The 22,660-nt window shown below is 44.4% G+C and overlaps 1 protein-coding gene across 1 annotated transcript in view; it reads left to right on the forward strand.

Moving 5' to 3' along the window:
* The window catches only part of LOC122935374 (peptidase M20 domain-containing protein 2-like), a 57,836-nt gene that overhangs the window by 16,129 nt on the left and 19,047 nt on the right, over nt 1–22,660 (forward strand). Inside the window, exons 5-6 of the mRNA XM_044291138.1 lie at nt 3,597–3,751; nt 21,229–21,364. Coding sequence (XP_044147073.1) covers nt 3,597–3,751; nt 21,229–21,364 — 291 coding nt within the window. The remainder of the gene's footprint in view (nt 1–3,596; nt 3,752–21,228; nt 21,365–22,660) is intronic.

Here is a 22,660-nt window from a genome sequence, read left to right on the forward strand (position 1 = left end):
TATAAGGGAAAATTATAATGATCGGGCCCCCATCCCGATCGTCTCAATAGCAACCATGCGTAAAAATCGCACCACATCCGCACTTACTTGCGGATGCTTGTGATTTTCACGCAGCCCCATTCACTTCTATGGGGCCTGTATTGCGTGAAAAGCGCACAATATAGAGCATGCTGCGATTTTCACGCAACGGACAAGTGATGCGTGAAAATCACCGCTCATGTGCACAGCCCTTTAGAAATGAATGGGTCCGGATTCAGTGCAGGTGCAATGTGTTCACCTCACGCATTGCACCCGCGCGTAAAACCCGCCCGTGTGAAAGAGGCCTTAGGGTAAGGCCACACATTCAGGTTTCTTAATGCAGTTTTGGAAGCCAAAACCAGGAATTAAATAAAAAAAAAGAGAAGTTGTAGCTGTTCCTTATATGTTCTCTCCTTATGATCCACTTCTGATTTGGACACCTGACTGTGTTATCGTACCCCAACAATAAACTTGCCCCTACTGCCTAATTCTGTACCACTTCACTGAGGAGTCATGCTATAGAAACGCATCAATCTGGCCAAAGGCTTTCTATAAGGCCTCATGCACACGGACGTTTTTTTTCACGGTCCGCAAAACGGGGTTCCGTTGGTCCGTGATCCGTGACCGTTTTTCCGTCCGTGGGTCTTCCTTGATTTTTGGAGGATCCACGGACATGAAAAAAAAGTCATTTTGGTGTCCGCCTGGCCGTGCGGAGCCAAACGGATCCGTCCTGAATTACAATGCATGTCAATGGGGACGGATCCGTTTGATGTTGACACAATATGGTGCCATTTCAAACGGATCCGTCCCCATTGACTTTCAATGTAAAGTCTGGAGTTCTGTTATACCATCGGATTGGAGTTTTCTCCAATCCGATGGTATATTTTAACTTGTAGCGTCCCCATCACCATGGGAACGCCTCTATGTTAGAATATACTGTCGGATATGAGCTACATCGTGAAACTCATTTCCGACAGTATATTCTAACACAGAGGCGTTCCCATGGTGATGGAGACGCTTCAGGTTAGAATATACAAAAAAACTGTGTACATGACTGCCCCCTGCTGCCTGGCAGGTGCTGCCAGGCAGCAGGGGGCAGACCCCCCCCCCCTGTTTTTAACTCATTGGTGGCCAGTGGGCCCCCCCTCCCCTGTTGTTAACTCGTTGGTGGCCAGTGTGCGCACCCCCCTCCCTCCCTCTCTTGTTTTAATACATTGGGGCCAGTGTGCGCGCGCCCCCCCAACCCCCCTCCCTCCCTCTATTGTTTTAATACATTGGGGCCAGTGTGCGCGCGCCCCCCCAACCCCCCCTCCCTCCCTCTATTGTTTTAATACATTGGGGCCAGTGTGCGCACCCCCCCACCCCCCTCCCTCCCCCCATTGTAATCATCATCGGTGGCAGCGGAGTAGAAGATTTTCATACTTACCTGGCTGCTGGCTGCTGCGATGTCTGCGTCCGGCCGGGAGCTCCTCCTACTGGTAAGTGACAGCAATGCGCCGCACAGACCTGTCACTTACCAGTAGGAGGAGCTCCCGGCCGGACGCAGACATCGCAGCAGCCAGCAGCCAGGTAAGTATGAAAATCTTCTACTCCGCTGCCACCGATGATGATTACAATAGAGGGAGGGAGGGGGGGGGGGGGGTTGGGGGGGGGGTGCGCACACTGGCCCCAATGTATTAAAACAATAGAGGGAGGGAGGGGGGGTTGGGGGGGCGCGCGCACACTGGCCCCAATGTATTAAAACAATAGAGGGAGGGAGGGGGGGTTGGGGGGCGCGCGCACACTGGCCCCAATGTATTAAAACAATAGAGGGAGGGAGGGAGGGGGGTGCGCACACTGTGCCACCAACAGTTAACAACAGGGGAGGGGGGGGGCCGCACAATGATATTCAAACTGGGGAGGGGGGGGGGTCTGCCCCCTGCTGCCTGGCAGCCCTGATCTCTTACAGGGGGATATGATGGGGTTAATTGTACTATCATATCCCCCTGTAAGAGATCGGGTGCTGCCAGGCAGCAGGGGGCAGTCTTGTACACAGTTTGTAGTGTATTCTAACTAGAAGCGTCCCATCACCATGGGAACGCCTCTGTGTTAGAATATACTGTCGGATCTGAGTTTTCACGAAGTGAAAACTCAGCTCTGAAAAAGCTTTTATGCAGACGGATCTTCGGATCCGTCTGTATGAAACTAACCTACGGCCACGGATCACGGACACGGATGCCAATCTTGTGTGCATCCGTGTTCTTTCACGAACCCATTGACTTGAATGGGTCCGTGAACCGTTGGCCGTGAAAAAAATAGGACAGGTCATATTTTTTTCACGGCCAGGAAACACGGCTCACGGATGCGGCTGCCAAACGGTGCATTTTCCGATTTTTCCACGGACCCATTGAAAGTCAATGGGTCCGTGAAAAAAAACGGAAAACGGCACAACGGCCACGGATGCACACAACGGTCGTGTGCATGAGGCCTAATTTACAGCCAAGAGTACTCACAAGCGTTTGGAAAAAAAATGTATGCACATGGCCAGTTGGTCCCCACTTTTGCTGAAAACGTGTACACTATAAAGCTATAGTAAAAAACTTTAATTGAGCCAATGTACCAACCAATCAATGGCTACAGCAGAGACATCAATAAGGACCTCATGTGTCTTCACTAGGGAAAATTACATCTGTGCACATGAAGGGATAACAGAAGGGATGAGGCAAATGTTAGGGGATCAGAGGTGCGTCTATTACATAACTGGTTATTTAGAGTCCATACTGATAGATGTTAAAACCCTGGAAAATCCCTTTTACAAGGCAGTAACATAGAAAAAAGGACTATAGAAAATGCTTTACAAACTTAAAACTGAAAAACCCACTGACCAAATGTGGACATCTGATGTATGGCCTCTGGTCAGTATAAGGGCTCATGAACATGAACTTAAGGGCTCAGTGCCCACATTGCGGACGGTAAATGGGGGTCTACAATATACGGGCATTAGCCGTGTGCACTTCGTGCTGCGGATGCTGAACCATTGACTTGAATGGATACCTGATCTGCAATATGCGACCGAAGATAAGACTTCACCTGTCTTTTACAGAGAGGTGGCACGGATCGGGAGCCTATGGAAGCACTATGAAGTGCTTCAGTGGGCTTTTGTGTCTTTGCCTCCGCACCGCAAAAAGATAGAACATGTTCTACCTTTGGCCATCTCTTGGGGATCGCTGATCAATTCAAGACAATGGGTCCGTACCACAATACGGAGTACACACAAGTGGTGCCGATGCATAGCGGACCACTATTTGCGGTCTGAAGCATAGGCACTGAGCCAGTACGGTTGTGTGCATGAGCCCTTACACAGAGAACAGTGCACGGAGAAAACATTATTCCATCACAATGTATTGTTACAGATTTTTGAACAACCAGATGATCAGATAAATAAGTTATTTTGTATATAATATACTTTTACAGAGCCCAGATGCAGATTACAGAGTATAACAAGTTTAGCCTATAGAGCTCTGTCACATTCATGTAATACTTTAGTATCCTGCAGATCGACACTTCCCAGATTCACCTACAGATATTTTGTCTTTCAGGAATAATAAAAAATGGTGGAGTGAAACCTAACATCATCCCAGATTACACTGAACTACAGTTTTATCTGCGCGCACCATCACTCAAAGATCTTGTTGATTTACGGGAAAAGGCACATGCCTGCTTTAATTCTGCAGCTACAGCAACTGGATGTAAGGTAGGTCAGTTTGTATATTAAGTTGTCATTATTTCGGAACATGATACTGGAGGAATTCAAATGCTTTGCCTCGACCTAAAAACTTGAGATGTTGGACCATTTTAGCTTTGATCTTCTTGCATAAATGAAGAACCACCACCAAACTGAAATATGACACAAGAAATATATAAATATCACAAATCCTTAATACAGTATATAATAAATAGTCAGTGATACATATTAAAATCGTAATGACAGGCACAGAAGAGATAATAGAAGACTAATGGTGGTTACACTAACCTGATATTATTTAACCCCCATACACACATTCCCTACATACACTGCTAGTGGCGATGTACCAAATAGATTCACTGGAAATCCATAGTGGCACAGTACAAACAAAGGTATAATACAGGACAAAGAGGGGGAACAAGTGCAAGGTTAGATACCAACCAGTTAAGACACCACGCCCCAATGCACATTTTGCATCTAGCTTCTTCTGGGGCTACATTTGTTGAATTTATAGTTGGAGAAATTGGGGACATCTGCACCTGATGATAACATAAAATGTAAATCAAGAATGCAGCTTCTGAATGGTAAAAATAAACTTTGTGGCATGGATCCAGGGAAAACAACAACACCAGTGGACTCAAGAACAGTGCATGGACTCCTTGGTTACAAAGTGAAAGAAAGAAACCCGGGAACGAGGGAGCACCCACAATGCCATGCAGATAGCCAATGTCACATCCCTATAAAAAGTCTCAGCATGCTCTGTTTCTGCCATTTTACAGTGCGCTTAGTGCAGGGAGAGACGTTAGAGGCACTAGGGACAATGATTAGGAAAGGGTTTATAAAAAATAAAAAATAAAATAAAAAATACTGAGCAGTTCAGGGAAAGATTATTCATAGTGTAGGGATATAGAAGGGAGGGATCATCCACACTGTAGGGAGAGAGCAGGGTCCAATAGGACAGTGTAAAGCCTGGGTAATAGGAGCAATTCTTTGCTGCAATAATTGGGGTTACTAAAGGTGATCTATTACTACAGATTTTAGGTTGTTTTACAGAGTAATTGAAGCAATCCTGACATCTTTTATTGGGTTGAAAGTGCGGTCTGATACAACCAGTTTTGGGGTGTCTTACTTTTAAATATATAAAAGTACTTCCATTCATCCTTGCTTTTGGGGTGAATTTGCCGTCTGATACAACCAGTTTTGGAGTGTGTTTATTTTATATATAAAAGTATATAGCATATAATAAAGTTGTAGCGAGTTCACACTTGAGTTATTTGGTCAGTTTTGGCCCCGTGACTGCCCAAATAAGTGAAGTGTGCAGTGATTCTAAGAGCGAAGCCTGTCATCTACATGTCATACGGACTCACAGTATTGTTTCACTACCACAGCAGACTCCCTATGCGTGTTTCTGCAAGGCACAGTGTTCTACACCACTATACAGGCTCTCTGCAGCCAGGAAATAGCTGTTTTTTAACGTGATTTGCCGCAAATAAATTTGTATTGAATCACATCTTTTTGGGAAATTCGGCGAACCATCCGAATCAAATTTTTGAGAAACTTGCTCATCTCTACTTGCGAGGTCACACTTTTTCACCTGACAGAAACACAGCTTTGGTGTCAAAGCAGCTCATAGTACCTACTGAAAACCCACTTGTGATGTCACAGCAGTTTTACCTCATGTTAATATACAGAAGCTGGTAGCCCTTTACCTCCTGCAACCTACTTGTGAAGTCATACTAGTTTACCTGACAGAAACACAGTTGTGGTGTCACATCAGTGTACCTGCCTGAAACCTACTCCTGATGTCTCAGCATGCTATTTGAAGAACAATTGTAATGTCATATCAGCATACAGTACCTCATGGAAACACACCTCTGCCTATCATTCTAACATTCTAGTGATATTGCAGTAGCTTATCCCGGGGTAGACGCTACAAAATTTTACAGGCTGCTTGATTTCATCTGCTGATTTAATGCTCATACATGGCTGTTCAAAAAGTCACCACTTTTTTTAATCCACCAGTAACCATGGGACAAAGGAAAGATTTTTCAATAAAATGACTCACTTGTAACAAGTATTGTTTATGATTAGAGTTGAGCGGACACCTGGATGTTCGAGTTCAACGGGTTCGGCCGAACTTCATAAAAAAGTTTGAGTTTGAGACCCGAACTTTACCCCAAACCCGAACCCCATTGAAGTTAATGGGGACCTGAACTTTTGAGCACTAAGATGGCTCTAAAAATGTAATCGAAAGGGCTAGAGGGCTGCAAATGGCAGCAAAATGTGGTTAAGAGCATGCCAAGTGTTCTGCATACAAATGTGGATAGGGAAATTACTTTAAATAACATAAAATAGGTAAAAATAAAAAATAATAATCTTGATCTAGGAGGACTAGGTCCATGTGGAGTAGGAGGTTGAGGAGGCAGTGGATGTGGCGGTGTAGGTGGAAGCAGCGGTGGAGGAGGAGGTAGCCTACACTGTTTTTTGCTTTTTATTTACATTTTTTCTTTTTAATTAGGGTACACCCCAAAACACTGAGAAATATAACCTGTGATAACCCCCTCCAGTCGTGCTAAACACACGTTCAGACGATACACTGGCTGCATGGCAGGACAGCACCTCCAAGGCATAAAGGGCAAGCTCAGGCCATGTGCCCAATTTGGAGACCCAGAAGTTGAAGGGGGCAGACCCATCAGTCAGTGCGTGTAGGCGTGTGAACACATACTGCCCCACCATGACGCATGTCCCCGTGATGTTCATGATCCAATTGGATATCTGCTCTATCAACTTTCGATGTTCTTTTCTGCGCCTACCATGTTGATCACAGTTAGCGGCGAAACAGGGTTCCACGCCGGAGAGGGAGCGTGAGAAAGGAATACCACATTCAAGGGAGGTCAATGGATGAAATTAAATGTGATCGAGTGGAAATGTCGGAGAATTAATTAAAACGGAAGAATCGAAGGAAAGGAGGGGGTGCGCAGCAATTACCCACTCCCGACTCGGGGAGGTAGTGACAATAAATAAAAATGCAGGACTCTTAAGATGCCCTTTTATTGGAATGATTAATAAAAAATTATAGGGAATGTCACTGGTTATTTTGGATTTGGAAACGTTAGACAGGAGAGGCCCTGCTGCCGCTTTGTTGACTCTAGATAACTTCTGCCTGATCGCACGTCCCCGTGATGTCCACGATCCATTTGGCTATCTTCTCTATCAACTTTCGATGTTCTTTTCTGAGCCTACCATGTTGACCACAGTTATCGGCGAATCAGGGTTCCAAGGGGAGCATGAGAAAGAGATAACCCCTTCCAAGGTAGGTCAATGGATGAAATTAAATGTTGATCGAGCGGAAAAGTGAGACAAATTATTGAAGCCGAAGCTTACAAGGAAAGGAGGTGACGCGCGTCAATTAAATAAAAAAATTTTGAAATTTAATTCCCTGTCACCTATGCAGAGCAGGGGTTTGTGTATAGCAAAATTGGTAAAATGTCACCTGACTATGTAACAGACAATTTTTAGAAATTTATGTCCCTGTCACCTATGCAGAGCAGCGGTTTATTCACTGAAAAAATGGTCAAATGTCACCCAAGAATGTAACAGACAAATTAGTCAAATGTTTTTACCTGTCTACTAGGTATGGCAAGGGTATATCACAGACAAAAATTTGTGAATTTCACCTGAGAATGTAACAGACAAATAAGTGAAATTTATTTACCTGTCTACTAGGTATATGTAAGATGCTCACCTGTCTTGCACTCCGGTGTGACCAAAAAGGGTCCTCGTAGAGGTACGGGGCAGGTTACGCTTGTCTCCACTGATACACCAGCTCTGGCCTCTTTGCGAACGGGGACGCGTTCGCATGTGCGCCGGAGGGGAAGGCCGCATGGGTTTCAGGGACAGCTTGGCCGGGCTAGCGGCACTACTCTGTGGCCGAGTTTGTCTCCACTGCCTATTGTGGATTCCATTTCGGTGTCCACGTCGACGCACTTGCACACTCTCGCTGAGCCTGTCGCACGTCCGCCTGTACACTCGAAGACGGGTTTGAAAGGAGATTCGCGGATGCACAGCTGTCCTCTGTGGGAGGTGTAACGTTTGTGTCCTCTGTATCCCCCCAGCCACGCACCAGTGATGGCTAAAAGCTGGTTTGGGTGCCACCCTGCTGCGAACATGGTTCATCTTCCGCCATCTCCTCCTCCTCCACCTCGTCATCCTCCAGAACTGTGCCCTGGCTGGACAATTGTGTACATGGCGTTTGTGGGTGCAGGAACCCACCCTCGGAGCCACTTGTGAATGACTGGCCGTAAACCATATGAAATGATCCCTCTTCCTCCTCCTGTGCCACATCCTCTTCCATCATCGCCAGAAGAGTTTTTCAAGGAGGCATAGAAGTGGGATAGTAACGCTGAGAACGGGGTCATCGGCACTGGCCATGTTGGTGGAGTACACGAAACAGCGCAACAAGGAACACAGGTCTCGCATGGAGGCCCAGTCATTGGTGGTGAAGTGCTGCTGTTCCGCAGAGCGGCTCACCCTTGCCTGCTGCTCCACTATCGCCTGCTGCTGCTTGCACAGTCTGGCCAGCATGTGCCAGGTGGAACGTTGCATATAATGCAGTGAGTGGGAAGGCCGAAGTTACGCTGCAGGACTGACAGGCGAGCAGCAGCAGGATGGGAAGTCCGAAAGCACGCACAGACGGACGGCACTTTATGCAGCAGCTCTGACATTTTTAAGTAACCTCTGCACCACCAAATTCAGCACATGCACCAGGCAAGGGATGTGCGTCAAACCAGCTAGTGTCAGAGCTGCTACGAGATTTCGCCCATTATCGCACACCACCAGGCTGGGCTTGAGGCTCACTGGCACCAACCACTCATCGGTCTGTTGTTCAAGGCCCGTCCACAGCTCCTGCCGGTGTGGGGTTTGTGTCCCAAACAGATAAGTTTTAAAACTGCCTGCTGTCGTTTACCCCTGGCTGTGCTGACGTTAATGGTGAAGGTGTTAGGCTGACCGGATGAGGAGCCGGTAGAGGGTGAGGAAGCAGAGTAGGAGGAGTAAGCAATAGGAGGAAAACTGAAGCGCCCTGCAATCCTCGGTGGTGGAAGGACATGCCCCAAACTACTATCCGCCTCAGGCCCAGCCGCCACTGCATTTACCCAGTGTGCTGTTAGGGAGATATAACATTCCTGACCGTGCTTACTGGTCCACGTATCCGTAGTTAGGTGGACCTTGCCACAGATGGCGTTGTGCAGTGCACACCTGATTTTGTCCCCCACTTGGCTGTGCAGGGAAGGGATGGTTCGCCTGGAAAAGTAGTGACGTATTGTGGAACAGCCACCACCATAAGGCTTTTAAAGCTCTCTGTCTCCACCAGACAGAATGATAGCATTTCAAAGTACAGGAATTTTGAAATGCTGGCATTCCGGGCCAGGGATCGTGGGTGGGTAGGGGGTTACTTCGTCTTCCGCTCCAGTGTTTGGGAGATAGAGAGCTGAACGCTTCCGTGGGACATTGTGGAGATGCTTGGTCACCCAGGTGGTAGTGTTGCTGGCAGATCCTCTGTTTGGGGGGTGGCAGGTGCCACTGTCCCACTCCAGAGGTGGATGAAGAGGCCGACACTGCAGCAGAAGAGAAAGCAGGAGAAGCCAGAGACCTTTCTTGTTTTTTGAGGTGTCTACTCCACTGCAGCTCGTGTTTTGCACTTAGATGCCTGGTCAGGCAGGTTGTGCTCAGGTTTAGAACGTTTATGCCTCGCTTCAGGCTCTGATTGCACAGCGTGCAAACCACTCGTGTCTTGTCATCAGCACATTGTCTGAAGAACTGCCACGCCAGGGAACTCCTTGGAGCTGGCTTTGGTGTGCTCGGTCCCTTGGTGCGGTGGGCAGTAGCAGGCGTACTGTCTAGGCGAGGCCGCTTCGCTTTTGGACCCTGCTTCCTCTTCTGCTGTGCTGGTGGCTCTGTGTGACAACCACCTCTTCCTCCGAACTACACAGATCACTCGCATGACCTTTATTCCATGTGGGACCTCATCGTCCTCCACATCATCTTCCACCCAGTCTTCACCCCTGCCCTCCTTGTCAGTCTGCACACTTTCGAAAGCCACAGCAGTTGGCACCTGTGTTTCGTCATCATCCAAAACGTGCTGCGGTGGTCCTCCCATGTACTCATCTTGAAACATAAGTGCTTGGGCATCGGTGCACGCAATCTCCTCCACTTCTGGAGCAGGGCTAGGTGGATGGCCCTGGGAAAGCCTGCTAGCAAAGTCATAAAAAAGCATAAGAGACTGCTGATTTGGCTGATTGGCTGATCTGCAGCCTTTCAAAAAGCGCCATTAACCCGCCGAACATCGAACCCAAACTTTTACTGAAAAGTTCGGGTCCGGGATTCAAAAATCCTAAAGTTTGGTACGAACCCAAACTTTACAGTTTGGGTTCGCTCAACCCTATTTATGATCAAATATTCTATAAAAAACAGGAATAATCCACTGAGCATAGCTAATTCCCATTATAGAAAGCACCTTGACTCTCATTTCGCTTTCGCTTCTTCAGATTGCCTTCTTACCAGTATACCTGGGCGAGTGTCTGAATATTGGGCTAGGTTTATTTACTCTATTGTATGCATAGCACCTTAACCTGATTGCCACTTGTTGCATGCGCAGTACGAATCAGGGAAAGCTGTCCCATAAAGAGCTCAGTTCCCAGATACTGGCAGGAGTGACAGGGTCCAACTGGCAGTGTCCCCTGATCTTGTGATCCCCATGAGCACGAATCATAGTGATCACATTGCACATACTGTATTTAATAAATAGCTTTACAGGCAGTGTCACTCTGTCTCCTTCTCTCCTCAAATAGTCTTATTGTCAGCTGAGTTTACAGAAACACCCCATATGTGGTTGTAAACTATTACACGGGCACACAGCAGGGCACAGAAGGAAAGGAACACCATATGGATTTTGGAGGACAGATTCACTGAGATAATTTTAAGTTGCCATATGACATTTAAAGATGCACCCCTAGAGTAGAAACTCCAAAATAGCGGCCCCATTTTGAAAATTATAGGATAAGGTGACACTTTTATTGGTACTATTTTGTGAATTTTGATTGCTCTATATTATGCTTTTTGTCAGTTTCTATTTTTTGCTTTTTACGATGTTCACCTGACAAGTTAGATCAAGTGATATTTTTATAGAGCATGTTGTTATGGATGCGACGATATCAAATATGTCTACTTTTATTTTTCTTTTGTTTCAGTTTTACATAATACATTTACATTTTTTTTTTCAAATCATGTCTTTGTGTCTCCTTTTCCTGTAAGCCATATTATTTTTAGGGTGATTATCTTATTTAGGGCCTCAGTTTTTGCGGCATGAGGTGACGGTTTGATGAACACTATTTTGGGCTACATACTACTTTTTGATCATTTGGTATTACACTTTTTGTGATGTAAGGTGACATTTTTTTATTTTCTTGGCACAGTTTTTATATTTTTTTTTAATGGTTTTCACCCGACAGGGAATATCATGTGATATTTTTATAGAGCAGGTTGTAATGGACACAGCGATTTTCGTGTCTCCATTTTCTGAAAGCCATATCTTTTTTTATTTTTTGGGCAATTGTCTTAGATAGGGTCTCATTTTTTGCGGGATGAGGTGACGGTTTGATTGGTATTATTTTCCGGTATATATGACTTTTGGTTTTTGTTTGGTATTATACTTTTTGTGATGTAAGGTGACCAAAAAAATGTCTTTGGCGACCAAAAAATGTTTTTTTTAACGATGTTGACCAGACGGGGTGGATCATGTCTGCTATTTTATTGTTTTAAAATTGTATGTGTTTCTTTTTATGGGAAAAGGGCTTTTATTGTGATGTTAAAAACACTTTAATTTTATTTATTTTGTCCTACTATTGGACTTACATTACAGGTCTGATCCCTGTTTCAATGCAGTACGAAACTTCTGTATTGTACTGCATTGTCTATCAGTATATTACACAGTGTAATACACTGATAATTTGCCTATGAGACTCAGCCTGGGGGTTGGGCCTCATAGGCCTCTGTAGCTGCTGGGCCCCAAGGCCGTTGAAAGGCTTGGTCCCCGCAGCACAGAGACCCGATGGATCAGAGAAGGGAGCACGAACCTCCCATATGCCACTACCAGTGCTGACCTCGGCATATGAGGGGTTATCCGATGTAGGTGAATGCAGCAGGGGCCCAACTGTCAGTGACAGCTGGGTCCCTGCAGCTGATTGCGGCACCACACATGGCGCAACAGAAGGACTGCAGTATGAGAATGCTCGTCCGGGGCACCAAGTACGGGCAATTTAGGATGTGCATTCATGTATTGGGTCCTTAGCCTGTTAAAACTATCCATTGTATCTGTTGTGACCACATCCAGAGGTAGTCTATTCCACAGATTCACAGTTCTTACAGTAAATAAGTTTTGACGCTTCTGGAGACTGAACTTTATCTTACCCAGTCGGAGGCAGTGCCCCCTTGTCTTTTTGCGGGCATTTTACATGGAACAGTTTTTCACCATATTTTTTGTATGGCCCACTTATCTATTTATACAGGTTATTCATGTCCCCCCTTAGATGTCTCTTTTCAAGACTAAATAAATTCAATTCTTTAAATCTTACTTCATAACTAAGACCTCCATGGCCTTTATCAGTTTAATCACTCTCCTTTGTACTTTTTCAAGTTCCGAAGCATCCTTTCTATGGACTAGTGCCCAGAACTGAGCTGCATATTTCAGGTTAGGATGCACCAATGCTTTGTAAATGAGTAATATTGCATCCCTGCCTCGCGACTACATGCTTCTCTTAAAATATGACAATATCCTGGTAGCCTTTAAAGCAGCTGATCGACATTTTATGTTGTTATTTAGTTTACGATCTACAAGGACAAGCAAGTCCTTCTCTACAAGTGACTCTCCCAGTGTTACATCCCCTAAGACATATGATGCACAGAGATTATTACTACCAAGATGCGTAAGGCTACTTTCACACTAGCGTTCGGGGCTCCGCTTGTGAGTCCCGTTCAAAGGCTCTCACAAGCGACCCGAATGCATCCATCCAGTCCTAATGCATTCTGAGTGGATGCGGATCCGCTCAGAATGCATCAGTCTGGAAGCGTCTGGCGTCCGCTCCGCTCAGCAGGCGGACACCTGAACGCTGCTTGCAGCGTTCGGGTGTCCGCCTGGCCGCGCGGAGGCAAGCGGATCCGTCCAGACTTACAATGTAAGTCAATGCGGACGGATCCGTTTGAAGATGACACACTATGGCTCAATTTTCAAACGGATCCGTCCCCCATTGTCTTTCAATGTAAAGTCTGGACGGATCCGTTTGAGGCTACTTTGACACTTAGAATTTTTTTTACAATATAATGCAGACGGATCCGTTCTGAACGGATCCACCGTCTGCATTATATGAGCGGATCCGTCTCAGACGGATCAGCTCTGAACGCAAGTGTGAAAGTAGCCTTACTTTACATTTATCCACATTGAACCTCATTTGCCAAGTTGATGCCCAATCACTCAGAGTGTTCAAGTCAGCTTGCTGTTTATGGACATCTTCCTGAGACTGCCCAGTACTATATAGCTTACTGTCATCTGCAAAAATAGAAACGGTGCTATTACCGTATTTTTCGCCCGGCCCATAAGACGTACCTAGGTTTATGGGGAGGAAAATAAGAAAATAAATATTTTTAACCAAAAGGTCTGCTTTTGGTGGGTTTGGAACTAATGGTGGTCTGTGGATGGCACTATTACTGGGGATCTGTGGATGACGGACACTGTTATGGGGGATCTGTGGATGACAGACACTGTTATGGGAGGATCTGTGGATGACAGACACTGTTATGGGAGGATCTGTGGATGACAGACACTGTTATGGGGGGGATCTGTGGATGACGGGCACTGTTATGGGCGGATCTGTGGATGACGGGCACTGTTATGGGCGGATCTGTGGATGACGTACACTGATATGGGGGGATCTGTGGATGACGTACACTGATATGGGGGGATCTGTGGATGACGGACACTGATATGGGGGATCTGTGGATTACGGACACTGATATGGGGGGATCTGTGGATGACGTACACTGTTATGGGGGATCTGTGGATGACGGACACTGTTACGGCGGGATCTGTGGATGACGGACACTGTTACAGGGGTGATCTGTGGATGACGGACACTGTTACAGGGGGGATCTGTGGCTGGCACTGTTACAGGGGGGATCTGTGGCTGGCACTGTTACAGGGGGGATCTGTGGCTGGCACTGTTAAAGGGGGGATCTGTAGCTGGCACTGTTACAGGGGGGGGTCTGTGGCTGGCACTGTTACAGGGGGGATCTGTGGCTCGCACTGTTACAGGAGGATCTGTGGATGGCACTGCTACAGGGGGATCTGTGGCTGGCACTGTTATATGTGTGGCATTCACAGACCCCCACCCCATAACAGTGCCATCCACAGACCCCCACCCCTTAACTGTGCCACTGCTGCCGGCATTCTACTGAAGCTGTTAGGATGTACAGTACTAATAGGAGTGAGGGGGCATGTGTAATCACTTTTAATTGAATAAGACATTTTATATTTGTGCAGCACTGGAGCGGCGGGGGGGGGGGGGGCTATAGTACAGTGACTGCACCGCCCCGCCGCTATTGCCGGCTCCCAGCTCCTCCCAGTCCCTCCCCCTCTCGCTCGTACATTGCAGACTGCGATGTTAAACTGTCAGCATTCGCCCCATAAGACGCAGGGGAATTTCCCCCCCATCTTTTGGGGGGGGGAAAGTGCGTCTTATGGGGCGAAAAATATGGTAATTCCATCCTGGATATCATTAATAAATAAATTTAATAATAGAGGACCCAGTACTGAACCTTGGGGAACACTACGTATGACCCAGGACCATTATGAATAGGAATCATTGACCACAACTGTCTGTGCACGATCCTTCAACCAGTGTTCAAACAAATTACAACCTATACTTTCCAAGCCTATAGACCTTATTTAGTCTGACAACTCTCCTCGGTAAACCTATGTGGTTAGCACTTATGATATTATTTACAGTCGCATACTACTGTATATAGTCCCTTAAGAGTCCTTCAAACATTTTTCCCACAACAGAAGTTAAACTAACCGGTCTATAACTACCTGTAGAGGACCTATATAATTTTTTTTTAATATGGGCACCACATTTGCCTTGCACCAATCACTTGGCACTGTACCAGTACCTAGAGAATCTTTTACAAATATAAGCAAGGGCATAGCAATGACTGAACCAAGCTCTTTAAAGGGGTTCTACACTTTCAATTAACTGATGATCTATCCTCTGGATAGATCATCAGCTTTTGATCAGCGGGGGTCCGACACCCGGGACCCCCGCCGATCAGCTGTTTGAGAAGGCAGCGGCGCTCCAGCAGTGCCGCGGCCTTCTCACTGTTTACCGCCGGGCCGCCCGCCCACTGATGTCATGACTTGTATCAACTAGAGTGGGCGCGGCTAAGCTCCATTCAAGTGAACAGAGCTTAGCCGCGCCCACTCTAGTTGATACAAGTCGTGACGTCAGTGGGCGGGCAGCCCGGCGGTAAACAGTGAGAAGGCCGCGGCGCTGCTGGAGCGCCGCTGCCTTCTCAAACAGCTGATCGGCGGGGGTCCCGGGTGTCGGACCCCCGCCGATCAGAAGCTGATGATCTATCCAGAGGATAGATTATCAGTTAATTGAAAGTGCAGAACCCCTTTAAGATCTCTTGGGTGTAATCCATCTGGATCCGGAGCTGGACCATATCTACAGTTAGCTAATTAAGTATATTACTGGATGTACTAATAGCCCTGGCACCACCGATATCAGCTCCATTCTCTTCTTTTGTAAGAACTCTGCCTTTTCCGACTAAACCCGCTTTACCATTCTTTAGGGACCTACCTGCTCAGACCTAATTTTTTAACAATTATATATTTTAGTATTTTTGGGGATTTGTTTTGCTCTCTTTTGCCACCTGCTGTTCGTTTTGTATTTTTGAAGATTTTACCTCCTTTTTACAGATTTTTATTAAGCCCTTTGTAAATTCAAAGGCTACAGCTGACACCTCAGATGTTTATTTTTAAATGCCTTTTTCGTCCTTTATTGCCCTTTTTACAGTAGCTGTAAGCCATGGGAGTTAAATTTTAGCCATTTATACTTGTTACCTAAAGGAATAATTTTTTTGTGCAATTACTCAATGTGGATTTAAAGCTCTGCCATTTATCCTCAGTATTAGGCCTCATGCACACGATCGATGTTTTATTCAGTGTCCATTGTTCCATTTTACATGATTTTCTGCAGACCCATTGACTTTCAATGGGTCAGTTGAAAACTCGGCTAATGCACCGTTTGTCACCCGCGTCCATGATCCGTGGTTCCAGTCCGTCAAAACAATATAACCTGTCCTATTTTTTTCACGGAAAACGGTTTGTGGACCCATTCAAGTCAATGGGACCGTGAAAAAACGCGGAGGCACACAAGATTGTCCCCCGCGTCCGCACGTCCGCGTCAGTTTTTTTCCTATCATTTGCATGGCAAACTTGACTTAGACTTTTTTTAACTTTCCTTTATGTCCGGTGGTCCTCCAAAAATAAAGGAAGACACACGGAAACAAAAACGGAAAACGGATCACGGAACAACGGAACCCCATTTTGCGGAACGGAAGACAACAACGGTCATGTGCATGAGACCATATTGTGTGACAGTAGCTTCTCCAGGTCTATGTCCAGGTATATGTCCTGAAATGCTGCCATCAACCTGGGGAAATTGGCCGTTTTAAAATTTATATATATATATATATATATCCATGGAAAGATTCAGGCAGCACTCCCTTCAGTGCAAATATAGCTGTGCAGGTGCCCGCGGTGGTCCCTCGATATGGGACAAATTCAGTAGAAAAGGAAAGTCCGCAGCACTCCTTTAAGTAAAAAAGTGTAATTTATTCACACATGTCAGACAACGTTTCGGTCCTCTCACAGGACCTTTTTCAAGTCAAGTATATATATATATATTTTTATTTTTTGCTCTATCAGCCAGAGTTTGCTTCTTATAGTTCAGGGGGAATATAATTATATTGTGGCGTTTCTCGACCAGTTACATTTCCAACTAGCTTAGCATCTTTAGAAATTCCCAGATCCACCATAGTGATGAACTCCTAACTGATATAGTCCTCCAAACAAATTTCAATGTGAAGCAGTACATTGTGCACCATCCCTCATTTACGTATTCCAGAGAATGAACAAGCCCTTCCCCAAACACATGAAAACTTTGACCGTTTGTTCGAAATTTGGCCATTGATTACTTTTCTAAATGAGACATTTAAAACCCACTCACCTCAGAAAAATATGTCAGCATTGATAAATCCTTAATGAGTTTTAAGGGAACACTGTCCTTCAGACAATTTATATGATTAAAAAGAGCACAATATGAGGTATAGCTGTATAAGCTTTGTGAAAGTCAAAAGGTTATACGGCCACACTACTATAGTGATGTGCCATGTAGTCATCTTAAAAACACAGTGGTCAACAGTAGCCAGAAAGTGGCCAGCCCCTTTAAGAGGTCTAGTATTCACAACGGGGTCACTTTAAAAAAAAATATATTCTTCTAACACCTGTGAGCCTCTGCAAACTTGGTTTGATGCAGGAAAACTGCTTCTAACATAAGGTAAATATAAATCTGAAATATATATCTGATAATCTAATAACATTTTTATACAGTATGCATTTATGTGACATATTTCAGTTAAAAATAGGGAAAAATGTAGTAAACTTTAAAACGAGCTTTGCTTCCTGTTCCCTTCAAAGTGGTAGTTCCAGCTCCATATGGAGGGAACAGCTAATTGGTAGGGTTGCAGGTTGCCAGACACTTACTGACTGGAAATTAATGACCTATCCTGAGGATAGATCATCAGCAGAGATGGGTGAAGTTTTGAAAAATTCAATTCGGCAGCTTCGCCAAGGTTTCACAAGCAATTCATTTTGTTATAAATTAGTTTGTCAAGAATCACTATAAGTCAGGAATACCCAGGCCACTCTGCTTTAGGGTACGGCCACACAGAGCGGTGATGTGGTGACGAACCGTGTGGCCAATTAGCCCGCTGCTGCGTTTCATTTAATAATGAGGACCACACTGTAAAGTCAGTCTTCATTGTTAATGGCTACGTGCCACCTTTAATGCACCTTTAAATAGGGGCTGTACCCACTTCTACTCCAGCGCTCTCCAGCCCAACAGGGGGGAGCCCTTCTTCTGCCATCTGCTTTTTGACCTTTTCCACATCATCTAATATCAATGAGAATATGTCATCAGGAACACCCAGCTCCTCATCAATCTGCATCTTGCTCACTTTTCCAAGACATGGATACTTTGAAAGATAACGTGGAAAAATGAAAGTCAGCTAAAGATGGTGATCATTAAAACCTGCCCCCCTAATGGGTGCACGGTGGATAGTATTGGTTAGTACTCTGGCAGTGGAATAATAAAGGCTTCAATCTTATTGGTATTGAATTACATATTTAAATTTATGGCTGATGTAGGAATAAGTAAATTAAGGAATAAATAAATAAAACTGACGCAGAATAAGTCTCCCCTGCAGTCTCTCTAATGGATGTACAGTCTGGGGAATAACATGTATATATCTCCTCTCTCCTACTCACTTTCTAGGAATTCCTTTATAGCCGTCTTTTTGGCTGCCTAAAGGTCCCCTCTGACCTAATTGAAAGAAGCAAGTATGGATGTACAACTGTAAATTAATACAGGATAATGCGTGACAGGGAGTATTCGTGCTCTGCTCTCCGGCATCAGTCCTGATGGATATCATCCATACTCCACTCTCGGGTTCTCCCTATATAATGAGTGCTATTTAGCAAGCATGCACGACCATACTAGTGCCAGAGACGCTGCACGCTACGTGTGCAGCTCCATACCAAAATTCCTTTTCTTTGCCTGTTCTTATGAATTACTGCATGTTCTATCTCCTGATGAGGTGTCCGCAAAAGGGATACATGAAATGCGTACAGTAGGATTTGTTCCACTGATGTTAGTTGCAGTATCTTTCTTCCTCCACGTGCACTGTCCATGTTAGCATTGATCGACTTCCTGCTGGACCGCGCACATGGTGGTTTGCATACAAAGTGTTGTATGCTACTTAGAGCTGCCCAAGCTGTGGCTAGATAAAGATACTTTGTCTCTAGACAGTGTCTTGGCTAATTGACCATCGACAAAGAGACACTTTAGGCTTAATTATTACTTTAGGGATTAGGTCTAAATATTGTGTGTTGTGAGCCACTCTACCTTTGCTCCCCAAGTAATGCATCAAAATCCATAGTGTGAATTACTATAGACCTTGTAATCCTACATTATGCGAGTACGCCTGAGTTTATTATCTGAGGGGTTACCTAATGTGACCTGATTTTTCATAGGGTGTAGACCTTGTTTTTATTTTATTGAATGTGAATAAGTCTTTTTTTGTTTTCATTTTTCACCGTCCAAAGATAGTAATCAATATATTTCACTGCCTATTAGTACGGAAACAGTAGTCATTATTATCCGTGAGCTGATCCCTGCACTCTCCCTCTCCAATATTCTTGTACCTGTACCTAGCGCATGAGCGCTTGCCACGTCTCTCCCTATGCTTAGCTCATAGGACATTGGCAGAGACCGCAAGGGATTATTATTATTTTTTTAATAGGGCTGTAACATCACTGGGGATGGCTATCTGCGAGTTGGCTGGCTGTATTGCATCATGGGTGATCTTGCATTCCCGGGCTTGTCTCGTCTACACTTAGTCTCACTTTGTAACACGTGCAGCAACCATTTTAGGAAACCTGATTCGTTAGCACAAGGTGCAAGTAAATTTGAATTAATTGCGAATCGAAGTTTTCCTAAACTTCAGAACAAATTCTGTTTCAAATGCAATAGTCACTAGTCATGACTAGTCGTCAGTATAAGGAGCCTGTAATATATTGTTATTAATTGAGTAAAACACTGCAATGTGGCTAAAACTGCCTATGCTGTCACACAATGTCACCTGATAGACACACGCTGTAATGTCAAAGTAACTTACATGCCTAGCAAAACCCACTTGTGATGTCACCTCACATTAACATTCTTGTTTTGTCACAGAAGCTGAAGGCCCTTAACCTGACTGAAACCTTATTGTGATGTCATACAAGCTTACCTGACAAGGAAATAATACAAGCCACAGCAGCCTACCTTATGGAAACACATTTGTGATGTCACAGTTGCCTACCAGACTATAACATTCTAGTGATAGATCAGAGTATATAAAGCAGTATTTTAAGAATTAAAGCCAAATTGTGAGGGAATCACATCTTGCAATTTGAGTCATATGACCTGCTCTGTATGGCCAAAAATATGTTGACACCTGATGATCACACCTACTGTACTGTATATGAACTTGGATGACCCATTACAAAATCATATCTGTTAATATAGAAATTGACCACCTTCATAGCTTTAGCAGTTTCCACTCTTCTGGTAAGGCTTTCTACAAGACTCTGGAGTGTGACTCTTGAGATTTGTGCCCATGTAGCTAAATGAGGAATTTATAGATGAGACACTGATGTTCACAATCAGAAGGGCTTTCTTACAACTGGCATTCCATTTCATCCCAAATGGTTTTGATGGGTTTGAAGTCAGGGCTATGTGCAGGCCACTAGAATTCCTCTATGCCCAACTTCTCATAACACATGTTTATGGTACTCCCTTTCTGCTCAGGGGTACAGTCATGCTTACTCAAAGTTGGGAGCTTACAATTATCTATATTTATTTTATATTAACATCACTCGTCACTAGAAATAAGCAGCCTGACCCATACTGAAATACAGCCAATTATTCCATAATACTTTACTCAACAAAATTTACATTAGGCACTTTACATTTTTCCTGAGGTAGCATATGTAATACCCAACCGCTTGATGATTGACTGAGCTGTTGTTCTCCCTAGACCTTTAGACACTTCAACATTGCAATAATAGTACTTATAGCTGACTGTGGCAAATCTAGCGGAATAGAAATTTTACATGCAGACTTGTAGAAAAGGTGCTATTCTAGAACGATGCTGCATTTAAAGCTACCAAGTTGTTTATGCTTGATTTTAAGCAATTGTTTGCAATGTGCAAGACATATGAACCCAATGATTAGGAAGAGTGTCCAAATACTTTTGGCAAAAGAATGCATTTAGTGGCTGTTGATAAAGTTTAGCCTAGTCAAATACAGTATATACATTGTTCTTTCTGTATTTTGTTTGCTAACCTTATTTTGTTGCGACTTTTTAGGAGGGAAAATCATCCTGGTAATTTGTTTGTATATCACCCTGTTGATTCTTTGCATAACTAAAAAAAAACAATATGCTACAAAATCCAGTGTTTCTAACCTATTTATGACACCAATACGTTTTAACTGTAAATTAACACAATGCTACCACTGATTATTTTCTTCCTGCTGTCCCGTCCCTTCCAGGTGGAGCTGTCCTCTTCTAACCATGATTATTATGATGTGCTTCTGAACAAAACTCTCTCAAAAACATACAAGGAGAATGGCAAGCAACTGGGAATGCAGTTTGGTAGTGAAGAATTGGAGTTAAATGCTATGGCAGGTAAAGTTTGAGTATGGGTAAACTTTTAGTGAGTAGTTTCAAATATTTTATGTGAAGGGAATCCAGCATATTTAGCATATTTAGCGTTAATCTAGTCTTAACAGCACAATTTTGTAACCAGAAATTGATTATTTTTTATGACGTGTGTTCTGTGGGTTTGTTGAGGGGATAGAAAGAACTGTATCACCATTGTTTCTTTACTTAAGGCCCCTATATGGCCAACAGCTATCTCTCCTGATTTCCCTATACACATTTGGTTCTGCTGAACATATATGTTTTCAATGGGGAGAGGGAAGAAAGCTGCTGCTAAACACCTCTGGTGGCAGTTTATATCCTGGAAGAAGAAAAGGATCTGGAGAAAATATACACTTCTCCCAATCCTTATTTTCCCAACATCTATCTTTAGACTGTCAGCTCTCTGTTGTAGGCGGGTTTGGCCAACAATACTAGAATAGAACCACCGATCAGCTCTCTGAAGAGGCTCTGGCACAGGTGTCGGGGAGCAGGTAAGTGTAATGTACTGTAAATGAGGGTTCCCGGCATTGAAGGGGATCTTTTAGAATTCGGAAAACCCCTTTCAAGCTTTTTTCACTAATGCTGTACAAAAGAAAATTGTCTAATCACCAGTCCGCAAAAATGCTGCGCTGCAGGTCCGAGGAGTGTTGTGGGGTCAATCACACTTTCACGGAGTATATATATAGGGTTCGGACCGCGCGTGTCATAAAAGACGGTATACAAACAGTTTTTTTCCTTTTCTCCTTCTCCTTTTAGAAAAAAAACGAGGGCTGCAAATGTCCTATTTGTGGATATCCTGCAACTGATAAAAGTTATAACAGTGTAAATCCGTACGGTTGTTTTACCCTGCAGCGCACAGATTGTACTTACACGGCACTACACCAACCAAGGCGTTTATGCAATATCCTCTGCGGCTGATTCGATTTTTCCTGGCGGAGATCCACGTTCACATACAATCAAACAGGGTCTAACCACAGACTTGGTTCAGATATACACCAGATGAGTCTGCTACTATTCCCAATTTATTTTCCTAAAAGTTTCTGTGAATACAAGTAGCTCCTACCATAGTGAAGCTCCGATAGCTATTTTTAAAAAGTTTATTAGCACATACTCACAAACATGCTCTTTGAAATTCGCATTAAAAATCCCAGCGTCTTAGTCTTTGCCCGACCCAGGTTTCGCTCCTTGAGCTTCGTCAGGGGCACACTTCATCTCTCCCTCCCCCTTTCTTTTTATTTGGTAGGCTAGAGTTAATCAAGCATCTGGTGTGCTACTCCAAAC

Source organism: Bufo gargarizans, chromosome 4 (assembly GCF_014858855.1).
Source record: "Bufo gargarizans isolate SCDJY-AF-19 chromosome 4, ASM1485885v1, whole genome shotgun sequence".
NCBI lineage: Eukaryota > Metazoa > Chordata > Amphibia > Anura > Bufonidae > Bufo > Bufo gargarizans.